The 27908-nt window shown below is 43.0% G+C and overlaps 3 protein-coding genes, 1 long non-coding RNA gene and 1 other non-coding gene across 5 annotated transcripts; all 5 read right to left on the bottom strand.

The window, feature by feature from the left end:
* Window positions 1–20: 20 nt before the first annotated feature.
* LOC135526463 (uncharacterized) lies at window positions 21–1558 on the bottom strand. The gene is made up of 4 exons (XR_010453294.1): window positions 1515–1558; window positions 572–682; window positions 194–319; window positions 21–72 (listed from the first exon to the last, which is right to left on the bottom strand). It is a non-coding gene; the product is annotated as an uncharacterized LOC135526463 (long non-coding RNA).
* A 214-nt stretch (window positions 1559–1772) lies between these two features.
* On the bottom strand, window positions 1773–7398 carry LOC135538274 (cell division control protein 6 homolog). Its single transcript, XM_064964192.1, has 9 exons — window positions 6877–7398; window positions 5945–6244; window positions 5336–5602; window positions 4929–5128; window positions 4514–4668; window positions 4203–4309; window positions 3710–3950; window positions 3091–3313; window positions 1773–2341 (listed from the first exon to the last, which is right to left on the bottom strand). The coding sequence occupies exons 2-9, from the start codon at window positions 6201–6203 to the stop codon at window positions 2111–2113; spliced, it is 1683 nt and encodes a 560-aa protein (XP_064820264.1). The 5' UTR covers window positions 6204–6244; window positions 6877–7398; the 3' UTR covers window positions 1773–2110.
* Window positions 3577–3647, bottom strand: LOC135540537 (small nucleolar RNA SNORD58). Its single transcript, XR_010455828.1, has one exon. It is a non-coding gene; the product is annotated as a small nucleolar RNA SNORD58 (small nucleolar RNA).
* Window positions 7399–7745: 347 nt separating the features above from the next.
* Window positions 7746–22871, bottom strand: LOC135538285 (WAS/WASL-interacting protein family member 2-like). The gene is made up of 9 exons (XM_064964198.1): window positions 22480–22871; window positions 20757–20890; window positions 20152–20284; window positions 18715–18834; window positions 17214–17459; window positions 16666–17178; window positions 10869–11105; window positions 10116–10226; window positions 7746–9755 (listed from the first exon to the last, which is right to left on the bottom strand). The coding sequence occupies exons 2-9, from the start codon at window positions 20817–20819 to the stop codon at window positions 9712–9714; spliced, it is 1467 nt and encodes a 488-aa protein (XP_064820270.1). The 5' UTR covers window positions 20820–20890; window positions 22480–22871; the 3' UTR covers window positions 7746–9711.
* Window positions 22872–23626: 755 nt separating this feature from the next.
* LOC135538228 (UPF0669 protein C6orf120 homolog) lies at window positions 23627–27859 on the bottom strand. Its single transcript, XM_064964185.1, has 2 exons — window positions 27253–27859; window positions 23627–26364 (listed from the first exon to the last, which is right to left on the bottom strand). Exon 2 carries the CDS (start codon window positions 26298–26300, stop codon window positions 25749–25751), a length of 552 nt encoding a protein of 183 aa, XP_064820257.1. The 5' UTR covers window positions 26301–26364; window positions 27253–27859; the 3' UTR covers window positions 23627–25748.
* Window positions 27860–27908: the final 49 nt, after the last annotated feature.

Raw genomic sequence — 27908 nt, 5'->3', positions numbered from 1 at the left:
AGTGTTCCCATCCCTGAAGTGTTCTTGATGTCCCATTGACTGGTCACTGTTCGTGGACAGAACTGGTCTCTGCTGCTGGGCCCCGTAAAGAAGCACATTCAATGTAACTCATAAAACTACAGGACGTTGGTGATTAACTGTTTGCTTCAAAATATTGATTAGAAACAAATGAGCAGAACAAGAGAACACAAACCAGAAAGGCTTTTGATCAGTAGATATATTTTCTGTCATGAAGTTGAACGGAGGATCAATAGACATGTCTGTTTGCATGGACAGACAGCTGGGTACAGGTGAGACTGGTCTCTCCTGCTGGATTTGGCTTCAACACAACAGAGACAGATCTTCGGTCAATATTATCTTCTGCCTTAGCCTGGTTTCCAATCTGTTGGTGCCATTACGCCATTCCTTGCCACTCCTTGTATGCCAAGGAGTGACATGATGGCACAAACAGATTAGTACCCAGGCTACTTCTGCCTTACAATATAATATCACTTCTGAGCTCTACAATTAATATCAATATTTTTGATAGATATGCTGTTTGGAATCTGTCAGTCCCATACATACAACGCACCTTCCAGCTTCATTGTAAATGTCAATTCCATCAGAGTGACATTTCTTTGGAGGCACTGCCCGCCTCCGCTTTCTCCCCAGAGAGACTCCTTTTAGAGCCAGTATGCTCATACTGTGTAGAGAGAATAGAATTGTGAAGGCAGTTAAAGGCCCACTCCTTCATTTGGAAAACAACGTTGCGGCAGGTCACCACTTGGTTTACTATATAATGCATCACGTTCATATGAATATCAGCAGTGTAACTATCCAAGCAAATACAGTCAACCGTGTTTGTCATATGGCATTGCTTATGAAAACTGCTAAGAATAATAAAAGCTGCACTACATTATAGTTGAGATGTTCTTCAAGTGTTGGCAAGCAGGCGGTTGGTAGTTTTCACCCATGTTGAAATGGGATTTCCACCCCGTCACAAACTGTGTAGAACACGTTAAAGGATATCGCCACTAACTTCGCACGACAGCTTTCCGCAGTTCGGGCGATTTATCATGTTTACTATCTTTATAAATACACATGTTGTTCAGTATTATATTTAATATGACTGCCATGTGGGATAGAGTAAAATGTATTGCTGTCCAGATCAGGTGGTCATGAGCACAGGCATTTAGGCTGGTTCTGACGGAAACCTACGAATAAAGATTTCTGTTACAGGAAATTGCATTTTGCAGGCTATAGGCCTGGTCTGTCTTGGAGGTACCCATGCTCAAGTGTGAATCCAGAATAACAAATAAAACTTCCTTTATAACGCAACCTGATAGTAGGCATCTTAACTACAGCATGCTATTCAGATGGACCACAAAGGAGAAAACAGAAATTGCAACTGAACTCACAATATGGATGTGTTGATACCGTTTCCAAATTAAAACTCAAACCTCGGCTTCAACAGTTGAAAGTGCACTGTACAATGATTGTGGGTACTGTATTCAATCAGCTAATGAAGGATTTACCTTTGTTTGCTTCCCTCGGCTGTTTGGTTGTCAATGGATTTGCTGTCTTAAATATTTTACTTTCACTTTTTGTCATTGCACCCGTTTTCGTGCACTGCATATTTCACGGAAAGCTCATTAGTAGCAGGCAGGCCTTTAATTTATTTTTTAATAAGGACTAAGGCTAGATTTCCTAAAAAGTTAATGATTTTGATAGGTATGCCGACAGTTTGCAAAAACATTGTTTTTATTTGAGTTTCTTTTTTTGATTCATCATGATTAACAAAAAATAGTAGACCTCTTGCTGAATTAAAATAAGAGCAACACATTTTTTTTTTTTAAAGTTTGTACATTAATTTATTACAACATAAATGTACATCAGGTTTTCACCCCCCAAAAATAAATAAGCATTAAAACTCAAGTTAAAAGCAGCTGGTCAGTTTGACTGACCATTTGAAATGTTTCCAGTCCATGTTAATCTGTCAATAAAAATCTAACAAATTGCTGCATTTCCCATTGTTCTGAAAAGGGAGGACATAGTTGGATATGCATCATCCCACCAGAAAAAAAAGTAATCCCAAAACAAACAAAATTAAGGCACAAATAAAGGTGAACGGTCATGGTAGGCCAGCAGTCAGGATACTGCCCAGCAGGGTGCGATCCTTCAGAGCATTCTCCACATCCTTCTCCTCAATCTTCAGAGAAACCTTGGTGAGGCGAGCCTCCTTGGCTTTTTTCAGGGCAAAGATGCCCCGGCTCTCCAGCAGACTGCAGAGGGAGAGGCACTCGCCCTGGCCCACACCGCCCACCTGTCTCTTGGCACACAGACGGCTGTACACCTCGTGGAGCTGAGGGATAAAGAAGAAGAGTCAGACTTGAGAAATAATTGGTACTAAGCTTCAGCAACCCAATGACTTTCAGTGGTAACCAGGTCAGTGCAAGAGAAAACGTCTGTAACTGTCGTTTACGTTTAATTCTTACTAGCTACCTAGACTTGTATGATGCATGTACACTGAGTGTACAAAACATTAGGAACACCTTCCGAATATTGCACCTCATTTCACCCCTCAATTCGTCGGGGCATGGACTCTACAAGGTGTTGAAAGCTTTCCACAGAGATGTTGACTACAATGCGTTCTACTCCTTTGGGTGGTGGGACCATTCTTGACACACACAGGAAACGGCTGAGCGTGAAAAACCCAGCAGCGTTGCAGTTCTTGACACAAACTGGTGCAACTGGCACCTACTACCATACCCGTTCAAAGGCACTTCAATATTTTGTCTTGCCTATTCCCCCTCAATGGCAAACAGACAATTGAGTCATGGATTGTGTAAGGCAAAAAAATAGATTCTTTAACCTGTCTCCTCCCCGTCATCTACACTAATTGAAGTGGATTTAGCAAGTGACATCAATAAGGAATCATAGCTTTCACCTGGACAGGGTCATGGAAAGAGCAGGCGTTCTTAATCTTTTGTACACTCGGTGTATATCAAGGTGTATTAGAAAATGATTAACAGCAAAAAACAATGTTTGCTCTCAATTTACAAACTTGTGTTGTAGTACTGTGTTCGCACCAATGCAGTGCCCATCTCTCACCTTGCCCAGTGGGATCTCCTTGTTCTTGCCGTTGCGGGTAAGCAGTAGCAGACAGCAGACCAGGAGTTTCTGCTGGATGGGCAAGCTCTCTCCCTCTGACGAGGACATGCGGTCCCCATACACCTCCGACAGCACCCTGGCCACCTGGGGCACGCTCACACGAGACGATGTAGTTTCTGCTGCTGCCTTTCTGTCATCAGATTCCACAAGCTCTATAGCTCTCCTGTAACACAGAGGAACCGGCTTCATGACACTTTCTGTTCTCAAACAAAACTTCAACCAGTTAACCCACTGTTCCCCGGGCGCCGAAGACATGGATGTCGATTAAGGCAGCGCTCCTGATTCTGAGAGGTTTGGGGTGAATGCGGAAGGCATTTCAGTTGAATGCATTCAAATTGTACAACTGACTAGGAATCCCCCTTTTCCCTTCCCATACCAACTCTCCGAGACCACTTATAACTAGCCGTAGTAAAACGCACATTTTTAGTTGCTCATATTTGATCTTACATTTCTTTTCATGGGCAATCCAAAGGTCTCCTAAGAAGTCATCATTGCAACCAACATGTTATTTATTATTAATACAGTGTATTTAAGATATTTCGTCAATTCATTCCCTTACCGGCAGATATCCAGAACTTTGCGTGCGTCTCCCGACACAGCAGACACCTTCCTGGCACAAAACTGCACGGCCGATGCGCCTAGTAACCCCTCTCCGGACACATGTCTGAGTCTGTCCTGTACAATGGCGGCGAGCTCCTGGCGGCTGTAGGGAGGGAAGTGTAACAGCTGGGGCCGACAACGAGGCAGGGCCTGGAGCCTGGGGAGGATCCTGTCCGTCAGGTCCAGAGCGTTGGCGATACCTAGAATGGCACGACACCTTCATTACACCTGCCTGCATACAGGAAGACCTAACGACAGCCCACATGAGGAAATGGCTGAGAGTTGAATGGATGGAATTTAAATATAGGAGACGGGCAGATGTGTATATGAAGTTTTAGGGTGAAATCTTCAGATGAATCCTTAGATATTAACTAGACATTGTAACATCCAATAAAATGTGTATACCAGAGACAGTGTATATTGTTTAACACTGTATATTAGGGGGTTCTTACCAATGAGACAGAGACGGGACTTGGGCAGGTACGGCCACTCAAAGATGGTGTAGAGAACATCTTGGGCCTTGCTGTCCAACTGGTCCATTTCATCCAGGACTAGAAGACTGGGGAGAGAAGGAGAAAGAAGGCTAATAGACCAAACTTATCGGGCGGCAAAATGCAATTCCTTTCTCAAATATGTGTTTTTTTTAACGGTGTAAATTCAGAGTTGTTGGATAAAGAAAAACTCTACTTTTACCTTTCGGAAAGTGTCATGGATTTAAGTTATAGTTCCGGGTTATGGTTTGGCACAGTAGCTAGATACTTACACAGTAGGCCCCGTGCTGGTCAGCAGTTTCTGCAACTTGGTGTCAGTGTGGCCCCCAGAGGCCCCCAGTTTCTCTGCCAGCAGGGGGAAGATGGCGTGGGAGCTACGCAGAGCCATACAGTTGATCACCACTGTCTGAATCTCCTTCAGTTCATCCTGGATCAAGAGAGGAAATAGTTAAATTCACGTAACAGAAATCAATGGGGTTAAATTTACACAGGGTTCAGGGCTGTACACAAGGGGTGGAATTAAGTGATTCTGCACCTTATGGTAGAGGTATTGGGATCCACTCAAGAGCCAACACTAGGCTAATGAGTGTTTGAATCCTGTCAAGGCAACAGATCCAATGCTAGGCTAATGCTAACAATTAACCCATCATTAACAAAGCGGAGACTAATGCAAACAGTGATGCTAACCGTCATCTCCTGCAACACACAGTTGAGGCAAGCGGTCTTGCCAGTGCCGGGGGCTCCAGAGATGTAGAGGCTGGCTGGGCTGGCCTTTAGGGTCTTGTCCTCCAGGAAGGAGCGGATTGAGGACCTCTCAGCCTCCCGGGATAGCAGGCGCTCTGGGACAGCCGTGTGGAGGGCCTGCTTCACACTATGGAACTTAGACTCTGGAGAGGGATGGAGAGAGGGACAAGGGGTTCATAGTTTGCCTTAAGTCTATATGAAGTGAACATTAGAATAATGAACAAATCAAAATAAAGGCACACATTTCTCTTTGGAGTTTAACGCTTTTCATTTGCACTTGAGAAAAAGCTACGAGGAAGAGAACGTGAGGGAGGAAAAAAGGAAGAGAACGTGAGAGAGACATGTCTTACTTTCAGCAAAGAGGCCGACCACCGTGGCCTTCTCTGATCGGGGACATGATGGGCTCCCACTGGGGGTCTCATGGAGTCTGCTGGGGGAGGCCCTGGGGTGGGAGAGGCGCTGCCATTTTGGTGACAGGGGGGTCAGTAGACTCCTCTGGGATAGAACGGGGGAGTTCTCATCAAAGCCCAGCTTGCGGGGGGAGGCCAGGTTAAGACAGGGCTGTTTGGGAGGAGAGCCCAGTAGGTTGGCACTGAGGTTACAGCCATTTTCATCTCCTGAGAAACACACAGAAAACGCATGGTTAGGTTAGAAACAAGATGTCTGTCTTTCGGATAGCATGTCACGTTTGCATCAAGAGTTTAAAAAAATTACTTAGGTTTCGAGCATGGTGGTTTATCAGCTTAAATGTTGCACAGAATTTGTAAAAATCAAATTACCTAAAGTGGTTTAGCAGTTTAAAATGTTGCACTGAATATGTAAAGATCACAAATGACCTAAAGTGGTTTATCATCTTAAATGTTGCACAGAATATGTAAAAAATGAATAAATAACAAATTACCTAAAGTTTTAGACAGTGAAACACTTTCAAAGTTGTGTATAATAACACAATCCCATACCTGTGCGTTTGCGAGGGCTGAGGGGTTTTCTTGGAGTCCGCCTTGGGCACAGAGTTATGCCTTTGGGTGCCACGGGCCTGCTTGAGCGGGGCATTAGCTGGATCTTCTCTGGAAGGGGCTGTGGTTTAGGAGACTCCACGGAGCAGAGGGACTGGGTCTCAGTCTGGGATGTGCTCTTGGTGCTTTTTAAGTCAACCCTGGAGGACTTGCGTCTGGGGAACTGGAGGATGGGCTGAGCCTGGGAACGTGTGCTGGGCATCTTCGCTGTGAGCACTTAGCGTGTAGATGTGTTTCAAAAGACTAAAGGGGGAAGAGATAAGGTCAGCCATTGTGACAACACCCATGAATAGATAGACTGCAAGAAAAACCATTATCTTATGATCAAGAGTGATTTGAAATGAGTAGATTTCGTTAGAGGTACGAAACCACATAATAGCAAATGATTACCATGCATCCTAGCTATCAGGTCTCCCCTGATCAAATTAGTTTCAGTATTTTCCACACAAGTTAATGTCATTACTGTTAAGCGTGACTCTTTATCTTTGCACGGTTGTAAAAAAAAACTTCCCATCACAAAAGACAAGGGCCATCAATCACAATGGTGTGAATTCTCAGTAACTACTGTATCTGCAGACTCAATGGCGACAACAATATGTGTCCTCATGTGTGGCGCCAACAGCACAACTATTATTAAACACTGAAATTATGTAAAATACCACAGTCAAAGAAAACATGACATATATTTATTGGTGTATTCGACAAACTGTTTTATATCTGACTAACGAGTTTAACTTTACGGATTGACCAAACCCCCCCCAGTACGCAACGGCAACTCGCTCGCCAACATATCTCCCCTAAAATTCTGACAAAACATTCAACAATATCTCGTCAAATCAAGCGTAATGCTACACATGCATTGAAGGTAGTGATACCTTATTTTAGTTATTAAGAAGTATTCGTCTTGATGGATTTCGTGTGGTGTCTCTGGCGCGCTCTAGTCTAAGAAACAAGACTTGCGCCAAATGTCTCAAAAATCCTCCCCCAGTCAGCTGGACTTCCCGCCGCTAAGGTCTGATTTGTCAGTCTTGTTATTTCCCAGGCTCTCATTGGTTCATCTTCGATTGTCAGGGGCGCCAGTGTCTACGTCACACACGTACATGGTGGCGGGAGTTTCAATAATATACATTTCGGCGGACTGGATATTTCCCGGGAAATTCAGCATTGTCTGGTGTAACATTTGACACAATATTCTCTGGTGTTGTTAGTAACTTGATTGCAGTTTGAGATTATTACTATAACTTATGCATATGTGCTCTGGTAAACATGTAATGTGTGTAACTGTACAACCAACTAATTTGAGTTATTTATGTTTCTGTGTCAGCGATATCGAACTTCCAAAATAAATTACTGTAAATTGCATTTACAAGAAGCTTAAAATATGATTGACATGGTGATAGAGTAAAATACAATGGACAATCATGTACCCCTTTCCCCCCCAAAAATCATATATTTATTTCAAAATGATAAAACATGGTTGATTAACAAGTGAAATGACCATGGTAGGAATGAACAGGGTGAGAACATGAGGATCACAGTCAATGACTCACCTGTGTGAGACAGAACATATCCATCAATTACATAAGTTACACACACAGTCAGGCATATAGAGAAGTGCTGCAAAGAGACCAGTCTCTCTGGCTGTCAGACAACACCCACAACTGGCCTGTTGATAAACCTTTTAATCAATTTACTCCCTATATTACAAGCTTTTTTACAAACATTAAAATATTGATAACTACAATTTCCATATTCCTCATACTTTATTTAAATATACATTAATTATTGCATTTTAAATATTTTTTAATATAAAAAGTGAGTATAATTAAAAATGATATATATCTTCTTTACAAATGCACTGGTACCAATAAGTATGACAGATATGTAAGGCAACAACCAGCCTGAGGACTACATAAAAGGAATGGAGAAGAGAAAAGGAATCTATTCTCATGAAGCTTTCTTTCACTGTAGTGGAATCGTAACAGAAATAACAATGCAACAATGTAATGACAGTATAGGTAGCACACATTTAGGAGCTCATAAGTCATAAAAACTATATAAATCCACCATGATGACATTTCTGGGGCCTACTCTGCCTAAATAGTTCCCTGGTGCTCCAGGTGATGTTTCCCCTAGGTACAGATCTAGGATAAGATTCCCTTCCCCAATCCTAACCTTAAGCATTAGTAGGGAATATAGAAAACAGACCCCAAATCAGCATCTAGGAGCAACTTCGCCCTACACATTCCTCTGGCACTTAAGTGTTTCCTTTTTGGTTAGATGCTACAAACGAGAAGTGCGAATACATACAAAACTGTTCCTTGCATAGGAATGCATTAAAAAACTCGAGCACTATTGTTTCCCTCTGGCCATGACACGGTCTATTCCAAAAGGGCCACCAGCAGTAAAATAAAATATTTTAGTTAAAAAAATAAAAAAAAGAGATTACATTTTTTTTGTTCCTTGAAGGAACTCCTGAAAGATGGGGTTGAATGACTGACAGCCCTACAAAGCTACCCTTGGTCCAAAGAAAGGAATGAGGGTAATAATTTAACCATGATCACCCCCTTGTGGCAAAAAACAGGGACAGCATTGAATAAAGTGAAAGTAGAATTTCATACAGTACTCTCAAACGCCTTCCTTGATCAATAAAAGTAAAGGAGCTTTGGCAGCTAATGCCCATTAAAGAAGAGCGGCAGATCCCTGAAGCATTTCGTAGTGTTTTTGTTTCAGATAAACCTAGAATGCAACCAATCAGAGCAGCACTTTCTGTTCTCTAGTGTAAAAACATGGCAATCATAGGTGCCATGGTTAAGCGGTTATGCTGCCACAGAGCAATGCCATGAGGAAGAATTAAAAATATCTAATTGGGAATGCCCCTCACAATGTAAAGACTGTTACTCACTGTCAGAAAGACTCAACCTCTCATAACATGACAAGCATTCAAGTCATTTCTCCTGTCCACATTTTATTACTCAAAGTAATGAAAAACAAGATACCAAAAAAACTAAGCCATTTCTGTGTGATCCAAACAACAGATTTTCTAAGTGTGAGAGGCCCCTCATTCTACTCCACCCAACTATTGGCACATCAAGAAGGGAGAGAATTTTATTCCACACACACACACACCTTCTCCTCAGGGCACTGGAAGCACGGCATTTAAAAAAAACACCACGTACACCAATTGATACGCATTGTTGGCAACGTTGGTGTGTGTCCTATATTTTCCCACTGGTGGCACAGTTACTGCAGTTAACCATAGAACAGTTTAAAAACATCATTCATAAATCACAGGAAATCAACATCATAACCGTGGATTATGCACACATTTCAAAAGATGAAATGCAGAATTCTTAGTTGGTCCTGCTGCTATAAAGTATAATCAATGCAACGCTTGTGTCCACAACAGTCAAACAGGTCTGTTCTTCAGCACCTCAGTTCAGAGTGGATTTGTTCTATCATGCTGAAACAGAAGTGTCTGAAGTGTTTGTGCAAAAGAGAGCGACTGGTAGTGTAGGGCTTTATAAAAACGTAGCGTCTAACAAGACTATTGAATTTTCTATAACGTTTGGGGTTGACTTGTTTCCTTGTGGTCATATAAAGTGTATGTTTAGACCTGTATGTGTTTCGAGTGTCACGCCACTCCCCTGAGCATCCTCTGATTAGACTGAGTTATTAATTAAAGTCATTTTGTTCCCGAGTTCCATAGTTCACCTAGCCACCGGTGGTGCTGGAGGTACTCCTCGGATCATGCCTACAGGAAGTAGAGGAAATAAAAGGTTACATCAGGTCAGTTCTTACCTCCAAAAAAACAACCATGTGGCTCTTTTCTATTAATCTTTTCTCAATTCCTCACATCATTCTCAAAACAAATTGGAGAAGGGGAGGGATCATGGACCTTCTCTAATACAAGTGCAAAGGAGGCAAGTCGACAGAATGCGAGGAATCACGGAAAGACGATTCGAAAGAGCCCATATTCGCTTTATCTCAATCCCAGCTGACATTCCATATGGTAATAACATTGTGACAGTAGTGCAGAGGCCATATATTGGATGTTGTGTACAGTATGTATGCAGGCAGTGGTGTGGAGAATGAATTAAGCCTAAGCCTGTACCTGGTCCAGGTTTATTGCTTTTGCTGGGGTAGATCTTGTTGAAATTCCTATATTCTTCAGGGGGTGGGAAGTCCTCCACTGGGTGGAAGTCAAACTTGGACTCAAAATCCTCTGAGGGTTCAGAAAAGGTAAAGGTCAACAACACCGTAAATCAAGATAACACTAAACTAGCAAACAAATTAAGGCCAACACCTTAGTACAGTAATAGAATGAATAAAGTACAGTAACATTTTAGCATTGGTCCTGCATATAAACAAATTAGAAGTCATGCTTTTTTGACTTCGAGCTTGCTCTAGTAATGTCCATTTCCATTAACAAAGCCATGCACAACGGTCAGTTCTCCTGGAAACTTTAATCTGACTGTGCAATCTATGAACTCTATGAACGCTCTGGATTGGTCACAATGCAAGAGGAACTACTGGGGGACATTTGCATGACTGAGCTGGCATTTGAATATGGGGCTATAATACCTGACAATCTACTACCAACAACAACTAGGCTACTAATGTCTCCAACATGTCTGTTGATTTGAGAGCTAACAAAATGGCATTAGTGATCGAAAGTAGACCGTGTTCAGGGCTGTGGAGGTTAATACTCAACACAAGATAGATTCTAAAAAGCGATGAAAAGCCATCAATCATATATTAATCAAATGCAGTGACAGCTGCTCAAAAACTGGACTTCCATGAAAACCAGAATGTACAGGGGGCACTGAGGACCAGGACTGGGAGAAATTAGCCTGTACTGACTCACCTATATTGGACTTGGAGGATGAGGAGTATCCGTTGCGGATGGGCGGGGGAGGCGGCGGGGGTCCGGTGCGGGAGGAAGATGAAGGGGGTGGAGGGGGCCTGGGCCCCCGGGTGTAGTGGGGTGGCTCCGAGGAGGTGGTGTTGGGAGTGATAGCACTGTGGATCCGGTAGGGGGGCGGGGGAAGAGGGGCTTGTCCACCACCCCCGTTTCGTGACCCAGGATTGGGTGCAGAAGGGGCTGCATTGGTAGCAAACAAACACACACAATAGTAAGACCATGATGATGCCTGATTAAAAAAATCACATAGCAGCAATTAAGGCGAAAAAATATCCCTTCCAACCTGTAACTTTCTGAAAAATGAATGTACTGTACTCTACAGTAACCTGAAAAAAAGTGGTATAGCTCATTCGGAAAGTATTCGGATCCTTTGAGTTTTCCACATTTGTTACCCTGCAGCCTTATTCAAAAACGGATTAAATTGTTGCTCTTGTTGCTCACCTCCCTGACCAAGGCCCTTCTGCCTGGATTGCTCAGTTTGGCTAGGTGGCCAGCTCTCGGAAGAGTGTTGGTGGTTCCAAACTTCTTCCATTTAAGAATGATGGAGGGCACTGTGTTCTTGAGGACCTTCAATGCTGCAGAAATGTGTTGATACCCTTCCACAGATCTGTTCGTCAACACAATCCGGTCTCGGGGCTCTACGGACAATTCCTTCGACCCCAGTGCTTGGTTTTTGCTCTGATATACACAGTCAACTGTGGGACCTTATATAGACAGGTGTGTGCTTTTCCAAATCAACTCCAAGCGGCCTGTCATGTGGCTTTTACAGAGGAGTGTCTTCCGTCTGGCCACTCTACCACAAAAGCCTGGTTGGTGCAGGGCTGCAGAGATGTTTGTCCTTCCCCAGATCTGTGCCGCGACAATCCTGTCACTGAGCTCCATAGACAATTCCTTCGACCTCATGGCTTGTTTTTTTGCGGATATACAGTTGAAGTCAGACATTTACATACACTTAGGTTGGAGTCATTAAAACTTGTTTTTCAACCACTCCACAAATGTCTTGTTAACAAGAAACCTCCACAAGTCTGGTTCATCCTTGGGTGCAATTTCCAAAACGCCTGAAGTTACCACATTCATCTGTACAAACAATAGTAGGCAAGTATAAACATCATGGGACCACGCAGCTGTCATATCACTCAGGAAGGAGAAATGTTCGGTCTCCGAGAGATGAACGTACTTGTGTGCGAAAAGTGCAAATCAATCCCAGAAGAGCAGCAAAGGACCTTGTGAAGATGCTGGAGGAAACCGGTACTAAAGTATTTATATCCACATTAAAATGAGTCCTATACCGACATAACCTGAAAGGCCGCTCAGATACCTGAAAAGGCAGCCATAAAAAGCCAGACTACGGTTTGCAACTGCACATGGGGACAAAGATCATTCTTTTTGGAGAAATGTCCTCTAGTTTGATGAAACAAAAATAGAAGTGTTTGGCCATAATGACCATCGTTATGTTTGGTGGAAAAAAGGGGGAGGCTTGCAAGCCGAAGAACACCATCCCAACCGTGAAGCACGGGGGAGGCAGGATCATGTTGTGGGGGTGCTTTGCTGCAGGAGGAACTGGTGCACTTCACAAAATAGATGGCGTCATGAGGAACGAAAATGATATGGATATATTGAAGCAACATCAAGACATTAGTTAGGAAGTTAAAGCTTGGTAGCAAATGGGTCTTCCAAATGGGCAATGACCCCAAGCATTCTTCCAATGTTGTGGCAAAATGGCTTAAGGACAACAAAGTCAAGGTACTGGAGTAGCCATCACAAAGCCCTGACCTCAATCCTATAGAAAATGTGTGGGCAGAAATGAAAAAGTGTGTGTGAGCAAGGTGGCTGACTCAGTTACACCAGCTCCGTCAGGAGGAATTGGCCAAAATTCACCCAATTTATTGTGGGAAGCTTGTGGAAGGCTACCCGAAACGTTTGACCCAAGTTAAACAATTTAATGGCAATGCTACCAAATACTAATTGAGTGTATGTAAACTTCTGACCCATTGGGAAAGTGATGAAAGAAATAAAAGCTGAAATAAATCACTCTACTATTATTCTGACATTTCACATTCTTAAAATAAAGAGGTGATCTTAACTGAGCTAATACAGGACAGTTTTACTTAAATTATTAAATGATTAAAATGTCCGGAATTGTGAAAAAATGAGTTTAAATGTATTTGGCTAAGGTATATGTAAACTTCAGACTTTAACTGTACACTGTCAACTGCGGGACCTTATATAGACCGGTGTGTGCCTTTCCAAATCATGTCCAATCAATTGAATTTACCACAGGTGTACTCCAATCAAGTTGTAGAAACATCAAGGATGATCAATGGAAACAGGATGCACCTGAGCTCAATTGAGTTTCATAGCAAAGGGTCAGAATACTTAAGAAAATAAGGTATCGTTTTTTACATTTGCAAGAATGTCTAAAAACCTGTTTTGCTTTGTTCTTATGGGGTAATGTGTGTAGATGGATGAAATTTTGCCCTCATCTATTTTAGAAGGCAGCTGTGCCATAACAAAACGTGGGAAAAATGAAGGGGGTCTGAATACTTTGCATGTCCTTAAATAACAGACCATGCCCAAGCAATCAGGACTGGTCAAGTTGCAATAAAGACAAGATACTGTAAGCTGTCAAAGAGAGAGAATGAGAGCGTAAGGAATGCCAGAATATTCCAGAGAACTCGTGGAATGCAGAGAAACCAGGAGGCCTCATGGCAAAGGCCTCAGCTGTCTCATGACAATATGCGGCTGCGTATTCAAAACGTTCAATTCCAAATCAACCCCTCTGTCCTAATTCATGTAGGTCTTAAAAAGGTGGAGCAATTGTTATATTGCAATTACCATTAGGGCTGCCCCCACCACCCAAAAAATAAAAAATATTGGTTGACCGAGAGTCGTCTGTTCTTTCGAACAATCGATTAAAATTTTTGCCAAAGGTGTATTTTTCTATCCATTTTTCAAAAATCAACTATATGTAGGCTACTGAGCTCATCTGATGCTTCAATTAAAATATACAAATTGCTAAAAGAGGGAAGGAGCCAGAGATCTATACAGCCTAACCAGAAGAACAAAGACCTACTCCCGACCCTCTGCTGCCAGTAATAGACGACACCAGTGGTCGGCAACCTTTTCCATTAACTAGCAAACTTGCAACAGTGTATAAAATATTCTTGGCACTCAAGAGTTTCCCACACCAGTGTGCTCCAGACAGACAGACACAGCTGTAGGCTATTTGCGCAAGGGCTAAGAAGTCATCCATAGGTCTATTTTATGATGTGTCCACCGGGTTTGAACATGATTTTTCCCCCCTCATGCTGAGTGGTAGGATAATCGAAAGGGAGAAAGATGGTTCAAATAGGTACATTGAGGAATTATTGTCATTCTCAATGGATGTAAAAATATACTTTAACTTGCTGTTTGAGGCGAAGAAAAATATACTTTGAGATGCTCCACAATGATGGCAAGTTAAGAAAATCAGAAATGGTATCAAATAGCCACATTTATAGGCCTACATTTGCCGCAGGCCAGGTAGACTAGTCCTACTTCTAAATGTATAAATCAGGTGCGTGTCCTTACTCAAGATTGACAATAGCACTCAAAACAAAAGACAATGAACACATTGACAACTTGTAAATCTAATGATATAAACCAAAACTTCACAAGTGTAGCCTAGGTTGTGTGCTCTGCAAACAATGTGTCCACTCCTACAACGAGAACAGTAAGACCGTAATAATAATTTAATGACGGCATTAACAGAAATGACCGTAACCAAACAATCATTGCAGATTAGAAATGGGAATTAACGGTAAATGTACTACTGGTGTGCCATTCCCGCAGCCTCCGTAATGGATTAGTCCACTCAGACAGGCATGAATCGGACATGATTTTTTGGACATGATTTTTAAAAACATATTTGCCACTGCTCAACAACAACAAAAAATATTGGTCGACCATCAGCCTATCGACCAAACAATCGACTAAATGGGGTCAGACCTAATTACCATAGATAGATGACTCTAGTGCCCAAAAGCCCAATTTAGCATGGGCCGTGCTATTGAGGACTTTCTATGGTTAAGTAAGGATCACATGATTCCATCTGGGTCATCAGGAGGGATCAGCCAATAAATTACAGTGCATTACAAAAATATTCAGACCCCTTGACTTTTTCCACTGTTACATTACAGCCTTGTTCTAAAATCGATTACATTACAATACACACACACACACACAATACCCCATAATGACAGGTTTAGAAATGTTTGCAAACTTATAAAAAATAAAAAACAGAAATACCTTATTTACATATGTCTTCAGACCCTTTGTTATGAGACTCGGAATTGAGCTCAGGTGCAGCCGTTTTCCATTGATCATCCTTGAGATGTTTCTACAACTTGACTGGAGTCACACACACCTGTCTATATAAGATCCCACAGTTGAAAGTGCATGTCAGGGCAAAAACCAAGCCATGAGGTCGAAGGAATTGTTTGTAGAGCTCAGAGACAGGATTGTGTCGTGGCACAGATCTGGGGAAGGGTACCAAAAAACATTTGCAGTATTGAAGGTCCCCAAGAACACAGTGGCCTCCATCATTCTTAAATGGAAGAAGTTTGGAACCACCAAGACTCTTCCTAGACCTGGCCACCCAGCCAAACTGAGCAACTGGGGAAGAAGGGCCTTGGTCGGGGAAGAAGGGCCTTGGTCAGGGAAGTGACCAAGAACCCGATGGTCACTCTGACAGAGCTCTAGAGTTCCTCTGTGGTGATGGGAGAATTTTCCAGAAGGACAACAATCTCTGCAGCACTCCACCAATCAGACCTTTATAGTAGAGTGGCTCGACTGAAGCCACTCCGCAGTAAAAGGCACATGACAGTGCGCTTGGAGTTTGCCAAAAGGCACCTAAACACTCTCAGACCATGAGAAACAAGATTCTATGGTCTGATGAAACCAAGATTGAACTTTTTGGCTTGAATGCCAAGCATCACATTTAGAAGAAACTTGGCACCATCCTTACGGTGAAGCATGGTGGTGGCAGAATCATCCTGTGGGGATGTTTTCTGCGACAGGGACTGGGAGACTTTTCAGGATCGAGGGAAAGATGAAGTACAGAGAGATCCTTAATGAAAACCTGCTCCAGAGCGCTCAGGACCTCAGACAGGACAACTACTCTAAGCACACAGCCAAGACAATACAGGAGTGGCTTCGGGACTAGTCTTTGAATGTCCTTGAGTAGCCCAGCCAGAGCCCAGACTTGAACCAGATCGAACATCTCTGGAGACCTGAAAATAGCTTGAGAGGATCTGCAGGGAAGAATGGGAGAAACTCCCCAAATACAGGTGCATCATACCCAAGAAGACTCAAGGCTGCGTTTTTGCTTCGTCATTATGGGATATTGTGTGTAGATTGATGAGGGGGAAAAAACAAATAAATTTTAGAATCAGGCTGTAATGTAACAAAATGTGGAAAAAGTCAAGGGGTCTGAATACTTTCAGAATGCACTGTATACTTGTGAGCAAACATTCTATAACTGCAGGTGGTAGTAAAATCTGCAACTTTGGCTTCATACCTGTTCCAACAACACACTAAAGGTAATAAACAGTATGCCCCCTTTCAGAAAATTGACTCAGTGGAACTGTCCAATGCTCGGACAGCATAATGGGACATAAACAATGTTGAGATGACTATGGCTACTACCCATCCTTTCCGACCATGAAATTGTGTGTGGAAGAAAGGATTGATCTTCTAGTACCTGATCTCTTGCTGGGGGGCTCTCTGGCAGGTGGGGGTGGTCTGCCAACGCCTGGAAGTCCTGGACATGGCGAGGGGGGTGGAGGAGGTGCATGATTGCGTCCGCCGTAGCTTCCGCCTGAGGTGTTCTTCTTGTGCAGAGAGTTGTGCCTCTGGGGAAGTTTCGGAGCCCCATCTCCACCATGGTCCCCCATGGGGCCGTTGGAGGTGCCCCCAGAGGAGTGCCTGTAAGGTGGGGGCGGAGGGGGCACCGAGGACCCACCAGTGGGCGGCCGCGTGGAGGAAGGAGGCAGTCTTGATGAAAGAGGAGGGCCAGAACTGGGCAGAGCCGGGCCTCTTTGGGGCGGCGGGGGGAGGGGCTTCTCCCGGTTGTTGCTGATGCCTACTGGGGCCTTTTGTTGCGGGGTTGATGGTGCATTGCTGCGGTAACCACCTCGGTTAAATGGCGGGGGAGGAGCTGGGACAGATGTGCTGGGCTTCATGGCCCCTGTCGAAGAAGGTGGAGTGGGTGGGGCTGATGTGCTATGTTTCATGCCTGAAGGAGGGGCGGAGCTGAGCCTGAAGTACTGTGCGTCATGCCCCCACTGGAGGAGTGGGAGGAGCTGGCACTGGTTGAGGGGCGGGAGATGTCGGGGAGAGAGGGGCGGTGGGAGCGCTGGGGCTCCGGGGGTGAAGGTTTATCACTTGGGGAGGGTTTGTCTCCTGGGGAAGGGGAGGTAGAGCAGCCTGGGGTGGGCCGGGGGGCTGCAGGTCTGGAGCCTGGGGGACGCAGGGCGGATCTGCCCACTGAGGCGTCTGGAAGGAAGGCATAGAAACACACATCTTAGAACACTATGCATAAATACACCCATTCACATCAAGATTCATAGCAAATGTAGAACATCTAGTTGCCTGGGTGCCAGTCTGTTTCTGCAGTATATTTATAGTGGTGTATTTATATAAAATCCATGTTGTGGAGAACGTGGATGGAATCCAGACAAAATGGAATTCAACAATATTCATAAAAAATGTATTCAACTAAGTCATTAATTTGCTCAAGTTAATCATATAAGACCTGAAAAAAAAATGCATCAGTGATTCTGAATTTTCATTCAACCTTCTTCTGGTAGAGATGGAAAGGCTTTCCCAAAACGTTAACTACAAAGTAGCCTATCCCTACTTGACAGAATGATATGATTATTTGCATTAATCCAGTGGCCATTTGTTTTGCAAACTCTGCAACTTTCTACAGAAACGTTGCTGAACAACAGTCTCTTGCTGGTGCGAACTTGCATTAAACTTCACCCAATAATCTAAATAAGCATTGCTGTGGACTTAGAACATCCAATTTGTTTATTCTATTAAAAGATGCAATATGTAACTTTTTGGGGGTGACTTGACCAAATTCACATAGAAATGTGAGTTACACATGTTATTCTTATTGAAAGCAAGTTTGTGTTAAATTTTAGCAAACAGGAAATGGCGGAGCTATTTCTGCATTGTGCACATTTAAAGTGTGATTGAGCGTGAAAACTTGGGAAAACAAACCTGGGGGAAAAAAAGAAAAAAAAATTACCCCCGTTTCTCCCCTATTTTGTGGTATCCAATTGTTAGTTACAGTCTTGTCTGATCGCTGAAACACCCGTACGGACTCGGAGGTCGAGAGCCAAGCATCCTCCGAAACACGATCCAACCAAGCCGCACCGCTTTTTGACACAATGCCCGCTTAACCCGGAAGCTCGTCACTCGGAAGGAACACCGTGCACCTGGTGAACATGTCAGAGTGCATTGCGCCTGGACAGCCACAGGAGTCGCTAGAGGGTGATGGGACAAGGACATCCCTGCCAGCCAAACCCTCTCCTAACGCGGACGACGCAGGGCCAATTGTTTGCTGCCCCATGGGTCTCCCGGTCGTGGCCGGCTGCGACAGAGCCTGGACTCGAACCAGGATCTCTAGTGGCACAGCTAGCAACTGAAAAACAAATTTAACTAAACAGAACCAGGCAAAAAATAAAGCTGAGTTTATAGGGCCCCATTTACATTCTAATCCTATTTTGTGAATTCTGCTTACCTCCAGCTCCAACTGATCGTAGTTTTGGCATGCCCCCAGCGAAAAGGCCTCCATGGCCTCCCCCTGACCCACCACTGCTCCCTCCTCCTCTACCACAGCCACCACCACTTTCCTTTGGTTCTGGGGAAAGCAAAGGTACAAATTTCCTTGTTACACTGTTGTGTTGATAATGCTTGCATTTATATTGTTGAAAGCTTTGTGGCAAGGACTTTTGCATGTATAGTACCAGTCAAAAGTTTGGACCACTACTCATTCAAGGGTTTTTGTAGTTTAATATTGTAGATTAATAGTGAAGACATCAAAACTATGAAATCATGTAGTAACCAAAAAACTATTTCAAAAAAATAATAATTAAAGTATATATTTGGCATTCACTCAACCAGCTTCACATGGAATGCTTTTCCAACAGTTTTGAAGGAGTTCCAACATATGCTGAGCACGTGTTGGCTGCTTTTCCTTCACGCCGCGGTCTAACTCATTGCTGGAGAATGCTGTGGTAGCCATGCTGGATAAGTGTGCCTTGAATTCTAAATAAAATCACTGACAGTGTCACCAGCAAAGCACCCTCACACCTCCTCCTTCATGCTCCATGGTGAGAACCACACATGCGGAGATCATCCGTTCACCTACTATGAGTCTCACGAAAACACAGAGGTTGGAACTAAAAATCTCAAATTTGGACTCAGACCAAAAAGAAACATTTCCACCGGCCTAATGTACATTGCTCGTGTTTATTGGCCCAAGCAAGTCTCTTCTTCTTCTTATTGGTGTCCTTTAGTAGTGGTTTCTTTGCAGCAATTCGACCATGAAGGACTGATTCACAGTGTCCTCTGAACAGTTGATGTTGAGATGTGTCTGTAACTTGAACTCCGTGAAGCATTTATTTGGGCTGCAATTTCTGAGGCTGCTTCAGCAGAGGTAACTCTGGGTCTTCCATTCCTGTGGCGGTCCTCATGAGAGCCAGTTTCATCATAGCTCTTGATGATTTTTGCAACTGCACTTGAAGAATTTTCAAAGTTCTTGACATTTTCCAGATTGACTGACCTTCATTTCTTAAAGTAATGATGGACTGTCATTTCTCTGCTTATTTTAGTTGCTTTTTTTTCCATAATATGGACTTGGTCTTTTACCAAATAGGGCACTCTTCTGTATACCATCCCTACCATGTCACAACACAACTCATTGGCTCAAACGCATTAAGTAAAAAATAAATCCCACAAATAAACTTTTAACAAGGCACACCTGTTAATTGGAATGCATTACAGGTGACTACCTCATGAAGCTGGTTGAAAGAATGCCAAGAGTGTGCAAAGCTGTCATCAAGGCAAACAGTGGCTGGTACTGTATGTATAAAGTCTGTGTGAGTGTGTGTCAGCGGGAATTGAGGAGAGTGCAAAAGTTAGTTTCTATCTCCTATATGTTTACTACGCTACTTACTCTCTATAATAGGTGCACTTCGGTCATTGACCACTCCAACCTTCTTCAGCCTGGCTCCTTTGGAGATGTCAGAGAGCAACGCTCCTCTCCCCTTCGCCTCATCCCGATTCAACTTAGGTGCTCTAGTGTTCGCCTGAGGAGAGGATAAACACAAACCACCATGTTAGTTAGGTTGACCACGCAAATGATAACATGAACTGCATACCGTACTGTCGTTATAGCAACAGATAAAGTAGATGGCAATGCAGCATTATGGTGCAAGTCGATAGCAATCCACATGGTGCCTGCGTGGGTGTGTGTTTGGCCAGCTTGGACCTTCTTGGTTTGTGTTTGGATTTGTTTAAAAGGTAAAAACTGCATCATTAAATTGAAGCCTTTATAAACATGGCATATCAACCCTAGAAATCATACCATGGGAAATGTGGGCATAATAATATTAGGCATAGTATCTAACATCAGAAGGTGTCGTATCATCCTTAACAATACAACAGCAAATAATGAGTGACTTCAGTTATTTTATCATGTAATCATGAATCTCTAGAAACCCTTCAGAGGGCTTCTGAGTTTTGTCATGTTCTGAACATCGGTTTAAGAGCTGGACTGACCTGGTTGAAGGTGGGGGGAGGGGGGGGTCCTGGAGGAGGGGGGGGAGGAGGAGGGACGGGCATCCTGTCCCTCTGTGGGCACCTTGGGGAGGAGGCTTGTTCACCGTCTCAGCTCTGGGTACACCCTCAAACTCCTGCGAAACAAGACAGAGGGGAGACTTGGCTCAATTAAATGCACACAACAGGGTCAAAAATTAACACTCCTGAACTGGGGATAGAGTAAAATTGTCAATCATGACACAACAAGGATGTACATTGGTAGACTGTATGGAATTCAGGCAAGTCAAGATATCATTGGGACATCTGTTCAAGGACCATTACAATTCACCTCTATTAGTAGTTGTTGACTACAATGGTGGCGTGGCCCACACTAAAAACAGCTATCCTCAAATTCTACATGCATATACTCACTCTAGAATGATTCAGCTCAGGAGAGCTCCCCAAACCAGTTCGCTGGCTGGGCAGAGCTCATTGTGAATACAGACATACAGCACGTTGAGCTAGGCCGCACAGCAAACCCCACCCTCCTTCGCTCACCCCTAAACTCCATTCCACAAGCTACCTGTCAAGAGTGTTTGAAAAGGTTTTCACAGAAGAGGGAAACAAATGGAATGTCATCGGGTGAGCTTGCCAGTGAGGCGATAAGGAACGGAAACGTAGCAGCCGTTGTAAGTTGCTACCTCGAGCGAAACCGAGAGTGGACAGCACAGCCCACCACTTCATGACTCATCCATTGACAGGATTTGATGTTATTGTTTTTGCCCTACCGGCACCAACCATTTACACCTATCAAAATGTCTCTAGAATCTCCCATAAATGTTCAATTGTGTTGAGTTCTAGTGACTGAGGCAGCCATGACATATGGGTAACATCATTTTCCTGCTCATCAAACCATTCAGTGACCACTCATGCTTCCACACGGGGCATTGTCATCCTATGGGGGCATAGCCATGGTAGCCAAAATAATGGCCTGTCCAGCATTTTTGTACATGACCCTAAGCATGATGGGATGTTAATTGCTTAACTAACACAGGAACCACACCTGTGTGGAAGCACTTGCTTTCCTGATTTACTGTAGTGTTTTCATTATTTTGGCAGTTACCACCTGTACATGCGCCTACTTGGAGAATTGCCAATGGACTACAATGTGAATCCTATGTCGGAGGTTTTATGACATTCTTACAAGGTCGGGGAGGTGTACAGCTCCTTCTCCCACCTAATATGTGACCAACTGAGTTATATGCTTTTTTTGACGGGTAAATAAATTAGGGGGGGAAAAAAGTGCATGATGTCATTAACTATTCTGGGCCTAACGTCATAAAACAAACCAGCAACCCTAAAACGTGCAGGCATGAGTCAGAAGTGTCACTTGAATTTCACTTTATGATATGCAGAAAATGTGACGGAGTTTGTTACTGAACTGTAAACACAGATTTGACAAGGGAACATTCCAAATCAGACGTGTTCTCGAGTCGCTAGCCAATGTCTATGCACACTCCGTCAATCTACAAGAGGTGACAGGTGAGCGAGCCCAAAAACATGCAAGTTAGAAAGAAAATGCAATTCCTTCCTCTTGGCCTAAAAGTTGAACTACCTAACTGTGCAATACTGTTTAAATTAATGTGGCAATATAAATAACATATATAAGGTGTGCTAACTAGCCATTATCTGGATAACATGTTGATCTAACGAAAGTTAGCTGGGTGGATAGGCAGTGACTTACCCCGTCTCGAAGGATTTGAGTCTCGTCTTCAATAACAACATGAATGGACACTGCAGTTGTGGCGAGTTAACACAATCCCAGGCAGTAGGCGGCTCTCTTGGTTACTTGCTTAGAAAATCAAATACAAAACACTAGCAGCTAGTGAAATCAACTAAATCCGATACCCAAAGTTAGCTTGCTAGCTAAGTTACTGTTTACTCGCGACAGCTGTCAAGTGGAATTTAGCTGACGTTTTAACTATGGCTGTAAACAAGTTCTATTTATGTGCATAAACTAATTCGCGGTACGCGTGTCTCCAGTATATATCCTATTTCATGTACTTTTTATTCTGCTCTCGTCTTGACCAGCAAGCAAAGCGAGATTCTCCCTTCAGAACTCGGAAACCCGGAAATGGGCCGTCCAACACAAAATGGAGGCAGGTAACAGGATCACTGCCGACGAGTTTATCAACTGACCATTTATTTTGGGACTGTTCTTGCGTCAAGAGGAGATTTTATTTTAAAAGAAACGACTTAATCTCAGACTGTTTTATTTTGATCCAAAACTATATGGACCCTGATTTAACTTGTTAATTTGTTTATTTTTCTTGGAAGATCCTTTATCCATCAAATGAAGTGGGCAAAAAACAAGCCCCTCTTCACATTGTTTAAATTATATTTTGAAATCAGTAAATGTAAAAGCAATACCCACCATAACTTTGACAAATTGAAAATGTATTCGATATGCAATGCCCGCCTGTTAGGTGTATGTACTCTTGTTTGTATATTTGTTTTTGTATTTGTGTTCATTAAAAAAATAAAAGGAAAAAAAGGAAAATAAAAGGTTTGGCAACTGGGAAAACAGCAACCTCCATGGAATGAAACCTGTAGGACGCTTGAGAAACGATCTATAATTAGTTTAAAAACTTGGGACACCCTCGAGTGTGTGCAGCAGGGTCCTCTTCTTGCTTTTGCCTCATGTCAGATGTGTTCATGCATGCATAATGTTAAGAAAAATGTACAAATATTGCTTGTAAGAGAAACCTATATGCATTTCACTGAGTCTGATACGGTCAAGTGAACAAACTGGGATAATCATTGCACTTAGTGAATCTGAATTCATTTTACAAAAATATTGTGATATCCCAGACAGACAATCTGACACTAGGTATTTTGCAAAGATACATCTTTATTTGAAAATCTTATAAAATGACTCCATTTGCATGAGATGTTGCATTGCCATTCACCCAAGACTTGACAGATCAAAAGGCACTGTTGAACATCTCTGCTCTCTGGTGTACTGATATTTAGTTGTTGCATAATTCAGACCCAGGACACCAATTTAGACCTGAGTCTTGTTCATTAGGCACACATGGGAGCAAACATTTTCAAATGGAAATGCAAAAGATCATTCCTATTGAAAAGTTTCAGGTAGTGCCTGCCGCCTCCACTTCAAGTAATTTGTTCCCATTTAGAACCTATTGAACAGGGCCCGGTTTCACAAAAACATCTTAAGGCAAAGTTCATCGTTATAACCTTTGTAGGCGCATCGTTAAATCTGAGCGGTTTCCAAAAACCATCTTTGGACTTAAATGCTCGTAATCGAATGCCTGGCTCAGACCACTCGTAGCACAGCTAAGTACATTGTTAGATGCTACTTGCCCTCCGGCATCACTTGATACACATATCTCCACGAAACATAAAATCACAGTTTATTTGCCTCTGACTGCTGAGAACTTCAGAACGGAGTTCACTACAAATACAAAGATGCCAACATCTTTGCAATTAATACAAACAAACGAGGTATAAAAACAAGCTTCAAATTAAAACCGAGATGACTGCATTAAAACATAAATAGCCTACAGTAAGTAGGATATAGACCCATTTTAAATCATATTGAAATACATTTCATGTTCAATCAAATGAGTTCCATTTTGCTACTTGTATGATACTGTCTGTAATTTGTCTTACTATACATTTCACGTCGTGCCAAATCTTGGTTTGCCTAATATTTTAGTCATATGTGATATCTTTCTGTGAGCTGATCCATCGTCAGTATCGTGGAATAATTAGAATGTTAAGGTAAGATTTGAATGGAGAAAGCTGATCAGAGAGCAGTGTAGTATTTATCCGATCCTATCAGTATCGACACATGCCTCAAAGACACACTTAGTGAACGCTCTCTGCCTGGTGTTTTGGGATGCATTCCAGCCGGTGTCTATTCTAAAAATTAGCACCGGCTAAAGCTATGACGTTGAAATACCTATCTCCCATTTCTTTTCGACTAGCAGTTGATTTTCAACAGCGGAGACTTGTATACACCTTGCTGTCCATCTCTGACATTTGCAACATTGTTTCAAAATTGAAATTCGATCTCCAGCTATCCCATAGTAATGAATGTGTGTCGGGAGTTGGCAGGCAGGCAGCTATTCTCAGCCAATCGAAATCATGAATCAACTCGCATAATTTTTATGGATATACACAAAGAAATGTCAATAGGATGGGTAAAACGAAATGCAGCTAGTTTGTAGTCTTTCCAGCTTCAGTTTGAAGGGATTGTGTTAGCTTACTCATCTGAACAGTGTCCTGACGAGAAATGTCTCTGGAAAACAGGTTAAACAAACGCAGTTACTTTACTGTTATTCTGGTTGCGCTGTTTGACGTGACTAAGTTCACCGTAGTTGGCTAGCTAGCAAGCAAGGGATAACAATGTTGCCAGCCAGCATGGCAAAGGAACATTTCGAATGAACGACTGGGTTGCGTCCACAGACACAGAACAAAAGAAGTGAACGACTGGGTCGTGTCTCTGGTAACCGATAGAATTAATGACCAGCCTGCCTGGGTAACAACCTAAGATTTGTGTCTGGCTTGCGTCCATAGATACAGAACATAACCCAGTCATTTAAATCAGATGACAAAATTGATATAGATATGCAAATAGTGGTTTGATTCAATAATTTTTTCAGAGGTATGCCTCAGCCTAGAGGCTGATTGACAAGCAACGTAATTGAGGCATTGCCTTTGTCATTAATCAAAAGACAATCAATTGAATTACGAAATTTAAAAAAAAAATATTCCCTTAGATTTTTCCGCTTCTTCCCCTCAGGTTAATTTCAGATCACCAATGCCAGGCCCAGGTTTCCCAAAAGCATCCTATGGTTCTAAGATGAACTTAGCCTTAAAATGTTTTTGGCAAACCAGGCCTAGAGATTAACACATGCGCTCAGCTGAAATAGCCCACAAGTATCCTCATTCTTAATGCACATGGCAGAGAGCAGCAGCACACATTTCTTAGAACAAAATTTCAAGTATAATCTTGAGAATCCCAATTAAAATAGTCCAGAAGATGGACTCCTCTTCCTCAAAGTCATCCTCTGGAGCATATCTCTGCTTCCCCCCTTCCTCCTCAGAGGGGTACGACCTTTTATCAAACGGGTCCTGGAGGGAAGTCTGATCGTAAAACACCCTCATCTCAAACTCGCTCTCCTGGTGCGACGGGTGGCCATAAATGCCAATCCCCACGGGCCTCACAAAGTCTCCAGGCACTACGACCACGTCCTGGCCGCAGGTGACCGACTGCAGCTTGTAGGTGTCGAAGCTGGGCCGCAGAGTTTTGTCCGAGACGTACAGGTCTGCGTCCCCCTTGAGGCTGCGCATGTGCAGGATGATCTTGCCGTCGTGGTTGAGCCGCAGGTAGCTGTAGTTTCCCGCCCCAATGTGGCCCTGCACCACGTGGAGCAGGACCCACTCCTTAGGAAGGACATCCTCTTCCAAAGAGTGCAGGAACCCCCCAGTCTGAGACAGGAGGAACACCACAGCCAGCAGGCTGCTGCACAGCACCATAGTGTAGATGGATGGTCAGAGTCACCAACTGGACAACACCCACCTTCTACCATCTGTTGATAACCTGAAGGGCAACACAGAAACAAATGCATTACCTACAGTACAATATAAGCATGATAAAGCTTGTACAGGGCAAATCCTCAAGGGGAAAATATGGTCTTCAGCCAGAACAGTGTCAGACTGCCAATTGACTTTTAAGGGATGTTTAGAAAACTGACACCTGTCTGTAGAGCACTGTATTGGCTACAAGCCAAGCCAATCTCTGCTCTATAAATACAGTAGCAAGCTAGCTTCTTCTAAAGATTAGCAATGTGTGACCTCTGCAACCTTGTACTATACTACACATGTTTAGCAGTTACTTCTTGAGTAGCCATCTGTAAAGACGTTACGCCCACCCTATCTGTCTGCCTTGCATTGACTGCTGGCAAATGCTCACTTGCACATGTCCGTTTAAATCGCTGGCCTGTGAATTAGTTATTAGAGCAGCCACAGACTGGCTAATCCCATTAACAAAATAGCTTATAAAGCTAGACTCAGTTATGTGCTAGCGCAGAATATAGTCCTAAAGCAATTGTTTGCTTTCCAACGTTTGACAGCGCGTGGCCATGATATGGACACTTTAGCTAGATAGCGAAACGTCAAGTGAGTATTTTTCTTGTGGCTAGTTGACTATATGCAAAATTCATATATTTAACAACACATATGCAAATAGCTTTCACTTGATATGAACATAGCTACATTTCATCAGCCTTGCAAGGAGCAAGCTACTGCTGCCAGCGTTCTTCATCCGAGCAAGCTGGCTAGCTTGCTAACTGGCTACGCTAAATTAACGTTACATTGCTATCTAACGTTAGTTGTCGAGCACAAACAACTTTCCGGGGCGACGAGAAGCAACAATTACTATTATCACAATATTTAGCAGGTTTGTGGAACAACAAAATTAGCTACTCACCAGCACATTGTTCCGAGCACAGATTTAGTAATGGTTATTGTTTTGCCAGTAACTAACGAACCAGTCAGTGTAAAGTTCACTTCTTCCGTCTTCCGGGGTCTCTCACACCTAAACATCCACTGGCGCCGCCTACGGTGCAGGGAAAGTAGCACATTCATAATTGAACACAAACAAGAAACACTGGGCCTATATTAATCACGTCATCCTAAAAATGTACATTTGATATGGGAACTTCTCTATAAATAGACAATTGTGATCTTGACCTGTTCTCTAAGTTATTTACAGTAACCTGATCTATTTATGGTCATGTTCATACCCACACCCCTCAGTAACTTGGTTGTGAACTTCACACAGCAGTAATGTAGTTGCTAGGGGAGCTCTGAACCCCAAACACAATTTTAGAAGCCTACAAAGAGATACAAAAAACGTTACTACACATTGGTCGAATGATGTCAGCATTATTTCTTTGCAGAAAATGCTTCCACATTACATCAATGCATGAAGTGCAGTTAGACCAGCGGTCCCCAACCCCGTTATATACAGCCGTCAAGATCAGGTTTCTAGTATTAGTTTCCAAGCACTGTGCGTTGGTTTATAGAAAGGGGTAAAAAATAAAAACTGGAATTGACGACTCATTAGCATATCAATGCATCATC

The sequence above is a fragment of the Oncorhynchus masou genome, chromosome 5 (assembly GCF_036934945.1).
Source record: "Oncorhynchus masou masou isolate Uvic2021 chromosome 5, UVic_Omas_1.1, whole genome shotgun sequence".
Taxonomy (NCBI): domain Eukaryota; kingdom Metazoa; phylum Chordata; class Actinopteri; order Salmoniformes; family Salmonidae; genus Oncorhynchus; species Oncorhynchus masou.
The sequence above is the reverse complement of the archived record's forward strand: the minus strand, read 5'-3'. Positions and strand labels throughout refer to the sequence as shown.

Bases quoted from the DNA above. Each gene is read 5' to 3' on its own strand.
- LOC135538228 (XM_064964185.1), bottom strand. From the start codon at position 26,300: ATGGTGCTGTGCAGCAGCCTGCTGGCTGTGGTGTTCCTCCTGTCTCAG.
- LOC135538274 (XM_064964192.1), bottom strand. From the start codon at position 6,203: ATGCCCAGCACACGTTCCCAGGCTCAGCCCATCCTCCAGTTCCCCAGA. The intron at 5,129-5,335 runs GTAAGACATGTC...ATCCCTCTCCAG, and splicing joins GGTCGGCCTCTTTGCTGAAA to AGTCTAAGTTCCATAGTGTG. The intron at 4,310-4,513 runs GTAAGTATCTAG...TTCTCTCCCCAG, and splicing joins ACCAGCACGGGGCCTACTGT to TCTTCTAGTCCTGGATGAAA.
- LOC135538285 (XM_064964198.1), bottom strand. From the start codon at position 20,819: ATGCCCGTCCCTCCTCCTCCCCCCCCTCCTCCAGGACCCCCCCCTCCC. The intron at 11,106-16,665 runs GTACTAGAAGAT...CTACCAATGCAG, and splicing joins GCCCCCCAGCAAGAGATCAG to CCCCTTCTGCACCCAATCCT. The intron at 9,756-10,115 runs GTACAGGCTTAG...TACTTCCTGTAG, and splicing joins AAGCAATAAACCTGGACCAG to GCATGATCCGAGGAGTACCT.